The following is a 14,714-nucleotide window of genomic DNA, read 5'->3' as shown; positions in this document are numbered from 1 at the left end:
CTTAAAGCTATAAATTTACCTCTTAGGACTGCCTTCATTGTGACCCAGAGGTTTGGTATGTTGTGTTCTCAATATCATTTGACTCTATAAATTTTTTGATTAACTTCTTGATTTCTTCATTGATCCACTTATAATTTAGTAGTGTATTGTTTAGTTTCCATGATTTTGTGTATGCTCTATAGCCTTTCTTGCTATTGACTTGTAGTTTGATTCCATTGTGGTCAGATAAAATGCAAGGAATTATTTCAGTTTTCCTGAATTTGTTAAGATTTGCTTTGTGTCCTAATATATGGTCTATCTTAGAAAATGTTCCATGTGCTGCTGTAAAGAATGTATACCCTCAGCATTTAGATGAAATGCCCTGTATATATCTGTTAGGTCCATTCCTTCTATGACCTCATTTAGTCCAGATGCCTCTCTGTTTATTTTTTTCCTGGGATGACCTGTCAATTGATAAGAGTAGGGTGTTGAAGTCCCTTACTACCACTGTGTTTGGTGTATCTGTGTTCTTACTTCCAATAGTGTTTGTTTGATGAATTTGGGAGCCCCCATGTTAGGTGCATATATGTTTAGGATTGTAGTGTCCTCCTGTTGGATTGTGCCCTTAATCAATATAAAGTGACCTTCCTTATCTTTCTTGACTAAGTTTGGACTGAAGTCTACCTTGTCAGATATTAAGATAGCAACTTCTGCTTGTTTTTTAGGCCCATTTGCTTGAAACACCATTTTCCAACATTTCCGCCTAAGATAATGTCCATCCTTTGTGGAAAGGTGTGTTTCTTGGTGACAACAAATTATAGGATCCTGCTTTTTAGCCCATTCTGCAAACCTATGTCTTTTTGTTTTTGCATTGAGGCCATTGATGTTAAGAGATATTATTGAAAGGTGTGTTTTTATGTTTGCCATTTTTTTTAAATTGTGGATGTAGTTCTACCTTTGCTCTCTTCTGTTAACTAGTATTTGAGTATTGCTTGTTTTTTCCAGGTTCCTTATACGTGTTCTTTTCCTTCTCTTCGACATGGAGGATTCCTTCAAGTATTTTCTGTAGGGCTGGTTTTTTCTTCAAATTTTCCTTTAGCCTGTTTTTGTCATGGAATGTCCTTATTTCTCCATCTATTTGAATGGGTAGCTTTTCAGGATAAAGTAACCTTGGTTGACCGTTGTTATCTTTCAGAATTTGGAATACATTACTCCAAGCCCTTCTGACTTTTAAAAATTGTGTTGAGTAATTTGCTGTAATCCTGATGGGCTTGCCTTTGTAGATAACTTGATTTTTCTCTCTAACTGCTTTCAATTTTTTTTTTTTTTTTTTTTTTTTGGTTTATGTGTTTGGTAGTTTGATTATAATATGGCAAGGAGAAGTTTATTCCAGGTTTTGTGTGACTGGTGTTCTAAAGGATTGCTGTATCTGCATTGGCAACTCTTTCCCAATTTGGGGGAAGTTTTCTTCTCTGATATTTTTGAAAATGTCTACTATGCCTTTATAGTGAAATTATTCTCCTTCTACTATGCCCTTTATTCTTATGTTTGATCTTTACATAGTACATAGTGTCCCAAATATCTTGATATTCCCATTCATACTTTTCTGGTAGTTTGTCTTTCTCTTGGTTGGACTGTATTAGATCTGCCACCTGGTCTTTTAGCTTAGATATTCTGTCCTCTTCTTCATCCATTGTACTGGTGAGATTTTCTACAGATTTTTTTTTTTATTTCATTAACTGTGTTCTTCATTGCTAGTAATTCTGACTGGTTTTTCTTTGTTATTTCTATTTCTTTTTTTAAATTTAATTTATTAGTTTTCTTTTCAGTAAATACAGACCGTTTGGTACCATTATTTAGGCTCATCTGTGATCTAACCCCTCCCATTAGACCCTCCTTGTTAATGAAAATGGGTCGTGCATTGTGGAGTTAGCCCCCAGTTATTGGTATCATAAATGTCTCTGCAAATCATGACCCAACATGTAACTCTGACATTCTTTCCGCCCCCTCTTCCACAAGATTTCTCTGAGCCATGTTGGGTTCATTTTTGGTCTGCTTCAGTGCTGAGGTGTTGGGGGCCTCTGAGGTTTTGGCTCTCTGATTTGGTAGGAGTTGATTTTTCTCTGCGTCGATCTCCTTCCCCTTTGTGCTGGTATCCGGTTCACAGGAAAACATCACCCTTCCTTGTGTTGCCAATTGTCCTTAGTTTCAGTTGGGCCCCTTTTGAGGTATGTTGGGGCAGCTCTCTTCTTAGGATCTGCATCTATCTTTTTTTTCCCTTGTTGTTTGTAGTGCAGCTAGGCGGTCGCCATCTTAACCGGAAGTCCTCTATTTCTTTATTTATGTCTTGTATTGACATTTCTTTTTTTATTTCATTAAATTGGTGTCCTGTGTCTTCTTTTATTCCTTTGATTTCCTCTTTGATTCCTTTGACTTCCTCTTTGATTCCTTTGTTTTCTTCTTTGACTTCTTTGAACATATTTACAGTCATTATTTTGCAATCTTTCTCAGGCATTTCCTCTAACTCGTTCCCACTGGCGGTCATTTCTGATGCATTAATAATTTTTGGTGGATTTATATTGTCTTGATTTTTGGTGTTTCTTGTGTTATATAGTATATATTTTTGCATCTTGCATTAAGTTAATGCTTGGATTTTCTAGTTAGCTGGATATTTTTAGCTGTATAAATCGATCTGATGTTATATATCTTCAATGTAGGAGATTAAGATGTTCGGTGTGGCTCTCAGAGTATCTAGAAAAGTGTTCCTAGTGTTTGACTTTGCCTGCTATTGGAGTATTCAAGTAGGCCGAGTGAAAAAAAATACAGGTAGATTCTGAAATTTAACTAAACCCTGTATACATTCAATCAAAAACAACACTGAGTATTTATGCAAGAGTAGGTATTATAACAACCAGTTAATTTATCAGCAAAGAGGTTAATATTTCTGGCTTTTGGAGGGTTCTATGTCAGCTTTTGACCAAGTGAGACCCTTCCCTGGTGCAATCCCAGCTACTTTTTTGGATGATTTGGTCTCAGTCAAGTAGGCTAGCTGGGTTGCTGGACCACTGTTCTGTTTTCTGGAGCTGGGCACTGGCTTTTCCTGAGAAGTAAACTGAGTCTGGCAACTGTGACCCTGCAGATCAGCACCAGAGCCACTGGAACCACCGCTGCTTCTGCTTAATCCACCACTGCTGGATCTTCTGCAGCTGCTGCTGAAGCTGATGCTGTTGGATTTGCCACTGCTGCTGAAGCTGCCACTGCTGCTGAAGCTTCCACTTCTGGATCCACTGCTGCTGCTGCTGAAGCTACTGCTGCTGGATCTGCTATAGCTGCCACTGCTGATGCTGCTGGAGATGCTGCTGCCGCTGCTGGATTCACTACTGCTGGAGTTGCTGTTGCTGATGCCGGAGCCACTGCTTTTGCTGCTGGAGCTGCTGCCACCACTGCCGGAGCTGCTTCAGCCTGCCTGTGTGGGCTCTGGATGCTCTCCTACTTCTCTGCTGCAGTTTTAATTTCTTATACACCTCACTTTTTAGTAAAAGTGTGTATTTTGTTGGGTTTTCTTTGGCTTTTTCTCCCCTAGGGTGCTTTGGCATGGCTCCTATGCCACTATCTTAACCAGAAGTCTCTATATCTCTTTTATTGATGGTTCCTTTTCGTTTTTTTTTTTATAAAACTTAGAAAACATTTATTATTGATAAACAATTTGCTTTTATGAAACATAGGATGTTGTATCTGAAGCATGTTAACAGTGCCAAAAATTATTGGTAAATCTATCTTGTGACAAGCCCTTGGAAACTGCTTTATTTAATATAATTCATTACTTATTTAGCTCATATGACAATGAAAAGAGCTAAGTGGGGCAATCTGAAAGGAGATGAGAGGTCAGATGGGTGATTCTCAGTGTGAGGACCAAGACAGCCAGGACAACCTGCATTCCCATTTGGAGGCAGTTGCCTGGCACCAATTATACATAACTCTTATATATTTCAGTTATTTGTTAAAACTTATTGCTCAAGTTAGCACCACAAAAATGAGCCTCAGAACATCAGAACATTCTCTTTAGTTGTTCAATATAGCCACTTGGACAATACTCTATTTAATTGTCCCAGTCTGTTGAGCTTTTGTAGTATCCCCAGCTTAAAACCCTAGGTAAACTATGCACAGAAAGGAATTTATGATAGGCTATCAATTTTAATTTACATGAGCATTAACTTATAAGGCAATTTAGTAACATGCATATGGTATGGAAAATATATATAGTCATGGATAGAGATAGATGTTTTTTTTTGTTGTTGTTTTTTGAGCAAGGTCTCACTCTAGCTCAAACTGACCTGAAATACTCTATGTAATCTCAGGGTGGCCTCAAACTCATGGTGATCCTCCTACCTCTGCCTTCAGAGTGCAGGGATTAATGGCATGAGCCACCACATCAGGCCAGATAAAGATCAGATTTTCAAAACAAAAATCTATAGCTTTCATTTAGATCTATCATTTCTTTGTTTTAAGTTAAAGTGCTATCTGATTCATTTCTCCTCAACACTAAGTGTTGGGTTCTAGCCCGGGCTTGAAGAAGGGTCCCCGAAGAGAGGTGTGAAAGGGAGCAGTGAAATAACTACTCAAACTCAAGTTCTGGTGCAAGCTGACAGGCTAATGCTGAAACAGATTAGTTTTTCCATCTTTCTCTTTCTGCTTCTCTGTTTCTATTTTTTTCTTTTTCTTTTTCTTTTTTTTTTTGTCTTTTTCTCTGTTTTCTGTTTTCCCCTGCTTCTGTACTTCTATGCTTCTTTGCTGCCACAGCTCTTAGCCTCAGTCTTATTTTCTGATCATGTCATGCAAGAGGAATCTTCAAGAAAGGTATAGCTTCACAAAATTCATGGAAACTTTTTGTTTTTCCTTTTCATCAAGCAATCCCATAATTATTCACCTCAAGTAAAGTCATCAGGCCTCTATAATGATTAACTGTTTTCACATTTTCCCCATGTATGTGTGGTCAAGCACTTTTGATTTACTGAACTTCTACTTTCAATTACTATATTAAAGGTGAGAGACAAAACAACCACAAATGGGGCTTCCCATCATTAATCACTGATCAAATAGATCCATTTATCCTTCAATAATTTATTTTGAATTTTCCTTTTCATGTCCCTCCAATACTTAGACTAAGGTAGTATTCACAGCATGTATGTCTCATAAGCAGGAAGAAAGAACAGAGATGCCTCTAGGATTTCAAAGTCAAGACAGAGTACATAGGGGTGGCCATTATTAATGTGTTTTGAATTGGCAATGAGCTACTTTGGGTAGTAGTTCTGCTGGTTCTCCCCTGAGCAGGACCAGTTCCCATATCTGTGTCTCAGAGATGGTCTATTAGAAGTAAAACAATGGCTTCAGACATCTGGAAGCCAAGCCTTTATCATGATGCCCTTCATAAAAGCAATATACTGTTTCAGCTGACCCATAACCATGGTGTATATGGGTCTAGAGGATTTCTTTCTCTTTTCTTGGTGCTAATTATGCTCATTAAACTCTATATGGCTTTCTGTCTGGAAAACAGAAACAATGAAACTAAGGAATGATGCAAACAGAGAGTAGAAAAGACAAGCTAGGTGACAGGGAAATTTATGAAAAATGCTTCAGCTGAACCCCAGATGAGCACTCTAGATATCAGAGGAGGAGAGATATATTGTTCCAGAATTTCACCCTTAGCAACCTAAGAAATTCATTTAATGTTTTAAGAGCCTTGATTCAGGCAAACCAAGGATGTGCTGCTTAAATGCATAAAAGAATTTGAGTACTAGCTAGTATGAAGCAGAGTTGAAGGGTATTAAAGATATTTTAATACAGAGTTTTAAGTGTGAAGGTTAAACAAAGATACTCTGAAAGAGCATAAGAAACATCCAAGTGTGGTTATGTGCTTCTTAAGGAAGGGTCACATTTCATGTACCCTACTGGAGACTGCATATAAGATTTGGGAGAATTTTTTTTTTCAAATAATTGTTAAATATGTTTCTAGGCCAACATTTCCTCTAGCCATGTTTCCTTCTGAGATATCTGAGGTTACAGGGTGGCTTTATAGGAACCTTGGAAAGATAACAGTCTGCTAAGATAAACCTAAGGGTCACTGTTGTAAGGTTCAGGAGTGACCAAGACTGTGGAGACCACTCTGAGGCAAAGATAGAAGCTCTTATTTCAGGAAAAACATGAGCTGCCTGGACTGACTCTCAAGAACAGAGACATATAAACATACAAATTTTCTTTCCAGTTTATCTTCTTTAGTCAGTTCATGTCATAACTATCAACAAAAAAACTTTTATTGTCCTTACCATAACACTTTTAATATGACCATTTTTTCCTCACAAGGCCTTTTAAAATAACATTTTTTAAAAGAAAAAGTAGATCAGATTTGACTTATCCTATTTACACAGAATAAATATATAGATTTTATCATTTATTGATTTTGGAACTTTGTTTCTTATAACTTTCCTTTAAAAACATGAGCAGTCAGGACTGACTCTCAAGAACAGAGCATAGCCAACTTTGAGATTACAGGCTATGTAAGTTCTTCAGTTGGGGGAAGTTGAGGAAGGGAAATAGCTAGGGTGTAAGAGCAGAACAGTGACCAGGTGGGAGACAAGGAAGCAGGAATCATAGACCTGGGGCATTGTTAGGCAAGGAAGGGATAATGGCTGGGTGGGTCCATAAGGGTTGTGGATGACCCAATTCCTTATATCTCTGTTGCCATCTACTGACTCCATTTTTTCCCTGACCTAACATTCCAGCTTTTGTTAATGGTAAGAGAGGAAGGTTAGTTTTTCATGCTGACCATAAGGGCAATGACTTTATATGGGAGAGGCTGGATAATGGAGTTGGTGGTGTCTATTCAAGACAGGTGATGAGAAAGTAGTTTCATGGTAGCTAGAAGTGGCAGAGTGGTTAGATCAATAGTGCCAGTGTAGCATGTTGTTATATGACTTGGTCCTGAGAAAAGCAAAGACTTCTCTCATACCATCCCTGTATTGAACTGGCTTCAGGGCAGTTGCTGAAAGACACCTGTTATAGAGAAGGTGAAGGAGATGGGCTTTGTGCACCCCATGACAAGAGAGAAGGGAGAAAAAGGAAGCTTGTTACTCTTGTGAAAGTGGCATGTGTAAAGGAAGGATGAGCATCCAGAGGCAAAGAGATAGAGGGCTTGGGGCAAGAGGAGGCAGAGGGGCATTTGGGGATCAGGGGAAGAGTAGGAAAGAAAGAGTTTAAGTTTGATCCTGCCCATTGGGGTGGCAGTGTACTGATCCCTGGATGAGATAGGGTAAGGGCTAAGCAAAGATGGGGCCCGAGGAATAGTTCTGGCTAAGGAAAATGAGAGGAGCTGGGTCAGGATAGGTGAAGTTAATCAGGGACAAGCAGAGGCAGAAGGCATAAGTTATTGTTAGAGTTTATTATTGTAAGTCATCATCAGACAGGATCTCCTATTATTCTGACTCATTGTTCATATGGTAGTTACATTTTTTTCTCCTTGGGCGAGTAAGACCATGTAGGCTGTCAGAATTAACTGTATATTTTGGAGGTCACTAATGGAACTGTAGGAGAGACTTTCAGGGATCTGTGAGGAGTTCTATGACTCTCAGCATTGTCATCTGCTAGGATAAGTAAAGGTCAGGTGGACCAGGTGGCCCTCCCTCTTTTGGGAAGCCTGGAGGACAGATTTTCCTCCAATGTGACATTCCTATCACAGATACACTGACTTGGAATTCATTTCTGGGACTCTGTACCCTCTCTGATCAAGAAGACAGGAAGTCAGTACTGCCCCATCATTTCCTGTGGCCTTCTGACCTGGAAGCAGGAACCAAAATATTGGTTTTTCTTTTAACACCAATGTTTCCAATTGATTGTGGCTTCTGAATATGGTTATTACTCACTCAGAGAGACTGTACATCTTATTAGCAAAACATATTAGTAAAAAGGGTGCATAACATATCTGGTTCCCAAAGCACATCTGGTTAGAGAATGACAAAAAAAGTTTTAAATAAACAAACTATATTAAAATTGTTTGTATGCAGTGGATTTTTTCTAAGATATGGTGAGCTGTTTTAGTTTCTTTTTAAGAACAAAATCACAATAAGTCACTTTTACATTTGATCTTATCCAAAAGGCTGAGAAGTGTTATAAGTTGCTTTTTATAGGATTTAGATTATAACCTCAGTGACAATCATCTAGCAAAATCAGCATGAATAAGTCAAGAACCATCTTAAAATTACAGAGTTTTAGCTAGGTATGGTGATGCCTGCTTATTGATAGCTAAACACCATGGACTTTGTATAAACCAAATTACAATATTATGATATCTGGAAAAGTATGATATTAACAGAAAGTAGAGTTTGCATATTTAAGGCACATGAGACTACAGAGAGTAAACCATGAACAAGAGATCTTCTGACAGAATTTAAAATAAATTAACTCTATTTTATATAGCAACATTTTTGACTCCAATATGAAAAAAAATATAGTTTTTAAAGTTAATCAAAACTGGGATACTTTTATATATATAAATATAGATATAGGTATAGATATAGATAGATAGATAGATAGATAGATAGATAGATAGATAGATAGATAGATATGTTTATGAGGAGATTTAGCACTTTGAAAAGCTAAATAAGATGTCCATCCAATCTATAACTCAGTTTCTGAAATTAATTTAGCTATATTTAACATACCCAAAGAATAGAGAAACTAGATAAAACTGGCATTATCTAATGCAAAAATGAGAGATGTTGCATAGAAAAGAGAGAAATGGGTATATCAGAGGCACTTATCACTGCAAACAATTTGCAAATGTATGCTCCACTATGTCTATTTGGATTTATAAATAAACACCTTTAACTGCTGAGCCAAAAATAAATATTTTTTATCTCTTAACATACACAAAATTTTATGACATAATCTTTAACTATTCTAACCTTAACCAACTCTATAATTCTGTCAGTGGTACTTTAGTAAACTTGTTCAGTAATGATATAAGATAAAATTAAAGTATTGAGACTGATTGTTGGAGGAATTACATCTTAAATCACAGCAAAACTTAGTTTAGAATATTTTTTTTTATTATTCCCAATGAAGTAAATAGTTCTTTAAGTGTGTGACAGATAAAGACTGTTTAATGTTTCAAATATAGTCTATTTACCTTATAAGATAGTAAAAGAGAGTAAATAATTCCTCTGAGATTTTTTTTTTGAGGCAAGGATTCAGATATAATAACCTTAAGAAAGAATACTAATGAGTCAATTTTAATCTTAAGATTTAGATAAAAGGTTAACAAATAGAGGAACACAGTTAATTTGGTTGAGTATTCTAAATTCAGTTTTTTAAAACCATTATTATGACCAGATTAACATCAATCAGTTAAAGTTAAGTTTATAATTTGAATACCATAGCAACCTGTGATCATCCAGGACCATACTTTGTTAGTCTAATGAAAGCCCTAAGCTAATAGTCATTTTATAACTCAAGAAGTCTTGGGCTAGAGAGATGGCTTAGCTGTTAAGCACTTGCCTGTGAAGCCTAAGGACACTGGTTCAAGGCTCAATTTCCCAGGACCCACGTTAGCCAGATGCACAAGGGGGTGTATGCTTCTGGAGTTCATTTGCAGTGGCTAGAAGCCCTGGCACTCCCATTCTCTCTCTCTCTCTCTCTCTCTCTCTCTCTCTCTCTCTCTCTCTCTCTCTCTATCTGCCTCTTTCTCTGTCTGTCACTCTCAAATAAATAAAGAATAAAAAATAAATAAAGTCTGTAATCTGATTAATTGCTTTGTCTTTAACCTTCTGTTTAAGGTTACTCATATCTTCATCTATATACTTTACTCACACTTTCATCTACATACTTTTGTTTTATAATCTATGTAACCATGCCATAATAATCTTTTTCATTAAGCATTACACATCGAACATATAAATTTTCTTTCCAGTTTATCTTCTTTAGTCAGTTCATCTCATAACTATCAACAACAAACTTTTATTGTCCTTACCATAACACTTTTAATATGACCATTTTTTTCCTCACAAGGCCTTTAAAAATAACTTTTTTTAAAAAAGAAAGAATAGATCAGATTTGACTTATCCTATTTACCCAGAATAAATATATAGATTTTATCATTTATTGATTTTGGAACTTTGTTTCTTATAACTTTCCTTTATAAACATGAGCAGCCAGGACTGTCTCTGAAGAAGAGAGCATAGTCAACTTTGAGATTACAGATAGTGGGCTATGTAGAGTTCTTCAGTTGGGGAAAGGTGAGGAAGGGAAATAGCTAGGGCGTGAGAGCAGAATAGTGACGAGGTGGGAGACAAGGAGGCAGGAAACCTAGACCTGGGGCATTGTTAGGCAAGGAAGGGATAATGGCTGGGTGTGTCCCTGAGGAATGTGGATGACCCACTTCCTTATGTCTTCATCCACATCCTGCTGACTCCATTTTGTCCTGACCTAACAAATGGGATTGTGCAATGTAGTTCAGGTATGTCTCACCACAAAGAGAATAAGAGATAGTTTATTCTAGAGCCAAATGTGAGTGACCATGGACTGAGAACACTGATTTAGAAGATCACCCCAAATTCCATGTTCCAACCTGTTAACAATTTCCTGAAGATTTTATAGTTACAGAACAAAAGAAAGTCATAAATCAAATCACTTTTCAAATACATTGGCTGACCATCAGGTAGATGGGTTACAGAGAAGTGGAGAAATCTCCACCATAGGCCTCAAATGCAATCTGATGACATTATTAGCCCTTGGGTTGGTAGAAGCTGGGGTCTGTTCTTGCATTTTAAAAAGAATTACACTTGATCAATTTATGGTCACATGGTGGATGCTAGGTCAGACACTGAGGTGGACAATAAATGGCTTTTAAGGGGCTAAAGGCATCCCATGTTAATTTGGGTATTACTTGCAGTGTTCCATCTCTCTGTGATCACAGGGGCTTTATCAGTCCTTTCAGTCTTGCTAGACATAGTTGCAGCAGATAGTACTGTTTTCTGTGAACTTTAGTTCATAATTGTAAATGTGGTTTCTGGTTAGATTCCTAGAAAATTGCATATTCATAGCTCAGAAGTAAGAAAGCCTTTAAATAGTTGCTAATTGTGCTGGAATTCTTGATTTTTAACTGGGAAGAGGCTTCAAGCAGAGTCTAGATGGGTTTCTTTCTTATTTCATGTCCCTATATGTTTTATGTCTTTCTTACCTTCCTCAGTCTGAGGATTATGAGTTTGTGTTGTTTACATATTAATGTTCTATTTATAATATACTTATATTGATGTTTTCCAGAATCACTGCATCAATATTTAATAGCACATTATTAAATGTTTTAAGAAAAAAATAGATTATATTGGTCTTTTCACTTATCTTTAAGCTTCAGATTGTTTCAACATAAAAAAAATAAAAATGCTTAAAGGTCAGAAAATTTTAAATTTTAATATGTTAATGTCCATTCAAATCAAAATTACCAGTTAACAGAAATTTAATTAGTTTTCTAGTTCATTCAAAGTCAAATACAGCAAAAAAGTACTTTCTCAAAGTCAAACTATTAAATATGAAGAAATTCTAAATGGATTGAGGGAAAATATATCCAACTCTTATACCAATTATATTAATTTACTGTTACTATATATCATACCAATGTTATTTGTGTACTACAAGTCATGAGTTTGTGTGTGTGTGTGTCTGTGTGAGAGAGAGAGAGAGAGGGAGAGAGAGGTTTATGCCTATGCAAATGTACTCACAGGTATGTAGTTGCCACAGGAGAATGTCAGATGACCTTTCACCAAAATTTACCTGCATATTTCTTTGAATGGAAGTCTCTATGAACATACATGTACAATTTTGTAAGCCCCACAGATACTTAAGTTCCCCCTCTTTACAAGACAAGTTTTACAGACATACATGGCCATACCCATCTATTTATTTGTGTCCTTAGGACTCAAACTCAGGTGGCCTCAGGCCCAATCTGGCCTTTATGTTTATGATTAACAGTCTTACCTACTAATCCACCTCCCCAGTCCATATGAATAATTTCTGAATTGTCTATATTTTTAGAGACAGTATCATACTATATTGTTTAGGCAGATCTCAAGTGACCATGTTGTCTCTATGTCCATAATACCTGGGATAATAAAATAAGCCACCATCCATACATAGCATAATTATCTACATTTTTGACATATTGTGTACTTTTAGTTAAATTATAACTAACAAAGTGTGTTGTGAATCACCAGGATCATCTTGTATATGAGTAGAATTTTACCTCAAAGTTTATGTACACAGCATTCCCTCTGCTAGACTATATTCCATTCATGTAGCAAAATGCCATACTCATCTAACATTAACATTTCTTTGCAAAGGCTTCTTCCTTTTGGGATTTCTCTGAGTAATCATCATGGAAATATTTCTATGCAGGTTCATTTTTCTTTGTACAATTCATAATGACATGATAATTTAATTAGTTATTTTATTATTTATCATATATATCTTTTAAAAAATATTTTTTTATAAATGAAATGAAAACATTTATTACTAGAGAGGAGAAAAATACATACAAGAAATCTAGATTACTTCTCTTCATGCACTAGTTTTATAATAAAGTCCAAATACCAACTTTGAAGATATTTACAGGTAAATTTTTCTTACCATGTGACCATTTACTTGGTGGATTTTTCTTTACAGAACCCATGCATTGCAGAATAAATATTCTCATAGTTTACAAGAAGCCTGGAGCAATTATGTATTAACAGAGAAGACATTTTACTGCAAAATATTATAAAAATGCTATAATTGTTTGGCTCTTAAGTGTTTATTTAATTTGAACAGGGAAAGAAAAAAATTATCAAGATAGGCCTGGCTTTAAAATTTTTTTGTATTTGATTCGTTCTACTTTCACATCATCTCCAATTAGCTGATAGACATAAGTGACCACTGTGGAAGCTTGGATGTCCATCAACACAAAGGATGGAATAATACTTGTTTCCAAGGAATTATATGCCCCAGTGGCAGAACCTGGGTTGATGTAGAATTTCTTTTCATGCTCAAATGCTTCAAATTTGTGTGTGTGTCCTGAGATAAGAATGTCCACATCAAACTGCCTCTGCAAAAGGGCTAAACTGCCCTTATCTCCCCACGGAATAACTTGATGTCCATGGATCAAACTAATTTTGAACTGTCCCACAGTCACAACTTTTTGTTCTGGATAATTCAGATTCTCATCAAAGTCTCCTCTCACAATGTGAACATCACCAGCCAAAGTCTTGAGATAGTCATAACTCTCTTTGGTGCAAAGGTTTCCAGTGCAAAGAATGTGTTGAATCTTTCCTGGCACTAGGTGTTTTTTGAATTTAGCTGGCAAACTGTTACAGCGGTGTGGGATGTGCAGATCTCCTAATACCAATACCAACATCCTGTCACCGGTCTCCCCAACAGCGTCCAGGAATGCTACCACCCTCTTCCCTAAAAATATTTATTTATTTATTTATTTATTTATTTATTTGTTTGTTTGAGAGAGAGAAAGAGGCAGAGAGAGAGGGAGAGAGAGAGAATGGGTACAACAGGGCCTCCAGCCAGTGCATTCAAACTTCAGAAGCATGTGCCACATTGTGCATGTGGCTTACATGGTTCCTAGGGAATTGAACCTGGTTCCTGAGCTTTCTCAGGCATGCAACATTTTCTAAAGCTCTCTTTCCAGCCCTATCATCCACTACTTAAATTCTTGTGTGTAGAAACTCATTTGGACTATTGTATTCCTTTATCAAAAATAGTATCACAAACTGTGTTCAATATTTATTTGTGGTATAAATGATTTATTAAGTATTACTGTGGATCCAGTAATCATAGAAGTGTCAAAAGAATTATTACAAATTATCATTAAGTAATATGTTTAGAAGTAGACATTATTTGCAAACTGTGAATTGAATTTCCATGGCAGGTTATGAAACAAATATCTCTAGTATTTATAATAGTAACAATGAGCCTGAAATGAAACTGAATTATTCTCAGGAGTTAGGATGATATTTATATTTCAGACAGCAATTTACTTTCATCAAAGGCAGATGGTATGACTGATTAAATTAAGTTACAATATATTTTGCATCAATTTTCCTGTTTTCTCTCAGCTTAATTTATGATTTTTAATTACAATGTCATTTAATGTTTTCTACATAAATCTTGGTGTGATCCTACTCTGAATGTTTATATATTAACCACATTCAAAAACCAAGTAGACAAAATGAAAATGACAATAAGTTCTATAAAGTATAAATATCATAAAACATTTTAACTATAGTGTAATAAGTCTAGACTTTAATAACCTGATATTTAGTATAACTTCTACTAAGTAACATAAAAACTCTGTATGTAAAATATTTAAGACAAAAGAATATAAATATAATGGAAAAAGATATTTAAACTTTGATATCAGAGTTTTAGGACATACTGCCTTGCTCTAGAATCTCAAGAAGCTAGTTTGTGTCATTTGTCTTAATATGCCAATGAAAAAGATGAATAGTAGTAACAGGTAGAGCATAGAGATTGAAGCAGTGTGGCCATAGTGGAAAGAGGAACACCTAAGAGTTTCAGTGACCCAAAGTCTGACTTTAAGGAACTGACATCAGCTTTAATTTTAAATGGGAAAAGCACTGAGGCATGAGAAGTGAGAGGCATGTATAATTAAGTGAGTTTAGTTATAGTATAGTGTGGTCTGG

General features: G+C 36.0%; 1 protein-coding gene across 1 annotated transcript; it reads right to left on the bottom strand.

Moving 5' to 3' along the window:
• Nucleotides 1-7,292: 7,292 nt before the first annotated feature.
• On the bottom strand, nt 7,293-13,419 carry LOC101595474 (vacuolar protein sorting-associated protein 29-like). The gene is made up of 2 exons (XM_045139896.1): nt 12,864-13,419; nt 7,293-7,326 (listed from the first exon to the last, which is right to left on the bottom strand). Exons 1-2 carry the CDS (start codon nt 13,412-13,414, stop codon nt 7,293-7,295), a joined length of 585 nt encoding a protein of 194 aa, XP_044995831.1. The 5' UTR covers nt 13,415-13,419.
• Between the last annotated feature and the right edge of the window lie 1,295 nt (nt 13,420-14,714).

This window comes from Jaculus jaculus, chromosome X (genome assembly GCF_020740685.1).
Source record: "Jaculus jaculus isolate mJacJac1 chromosome X, mJacJac1.mat.Y.cur, whole genome shotgun sequence".
Lineage (NCBI taxonomy): Eukaryota > Metazoa > Chordata > Mammalia > Rodentia > Dipodidae > Jaculus > Jaculus jaculus.
Note: the sequence above shows the minus strand (reverse complement) of the source record. Positions and strands in the feature narration are given on the sequence as shown.

Coding starts and splice junctions, on each gene's coding strand:
- LOC101595474 (XM_045139896.1), bottom strand. CDS start 13,414: ATGTTGGTATTGGTATTAGGAGATCTGCACATCCCACACCGCTGTAAC. Junction 7,327..12,863: donor AAATACAAAAAAATTTTAAA/GCCAGGCCTATC, acceptor CATTTTCCTTAG/CCAGAACTATTCCTCGGGCC.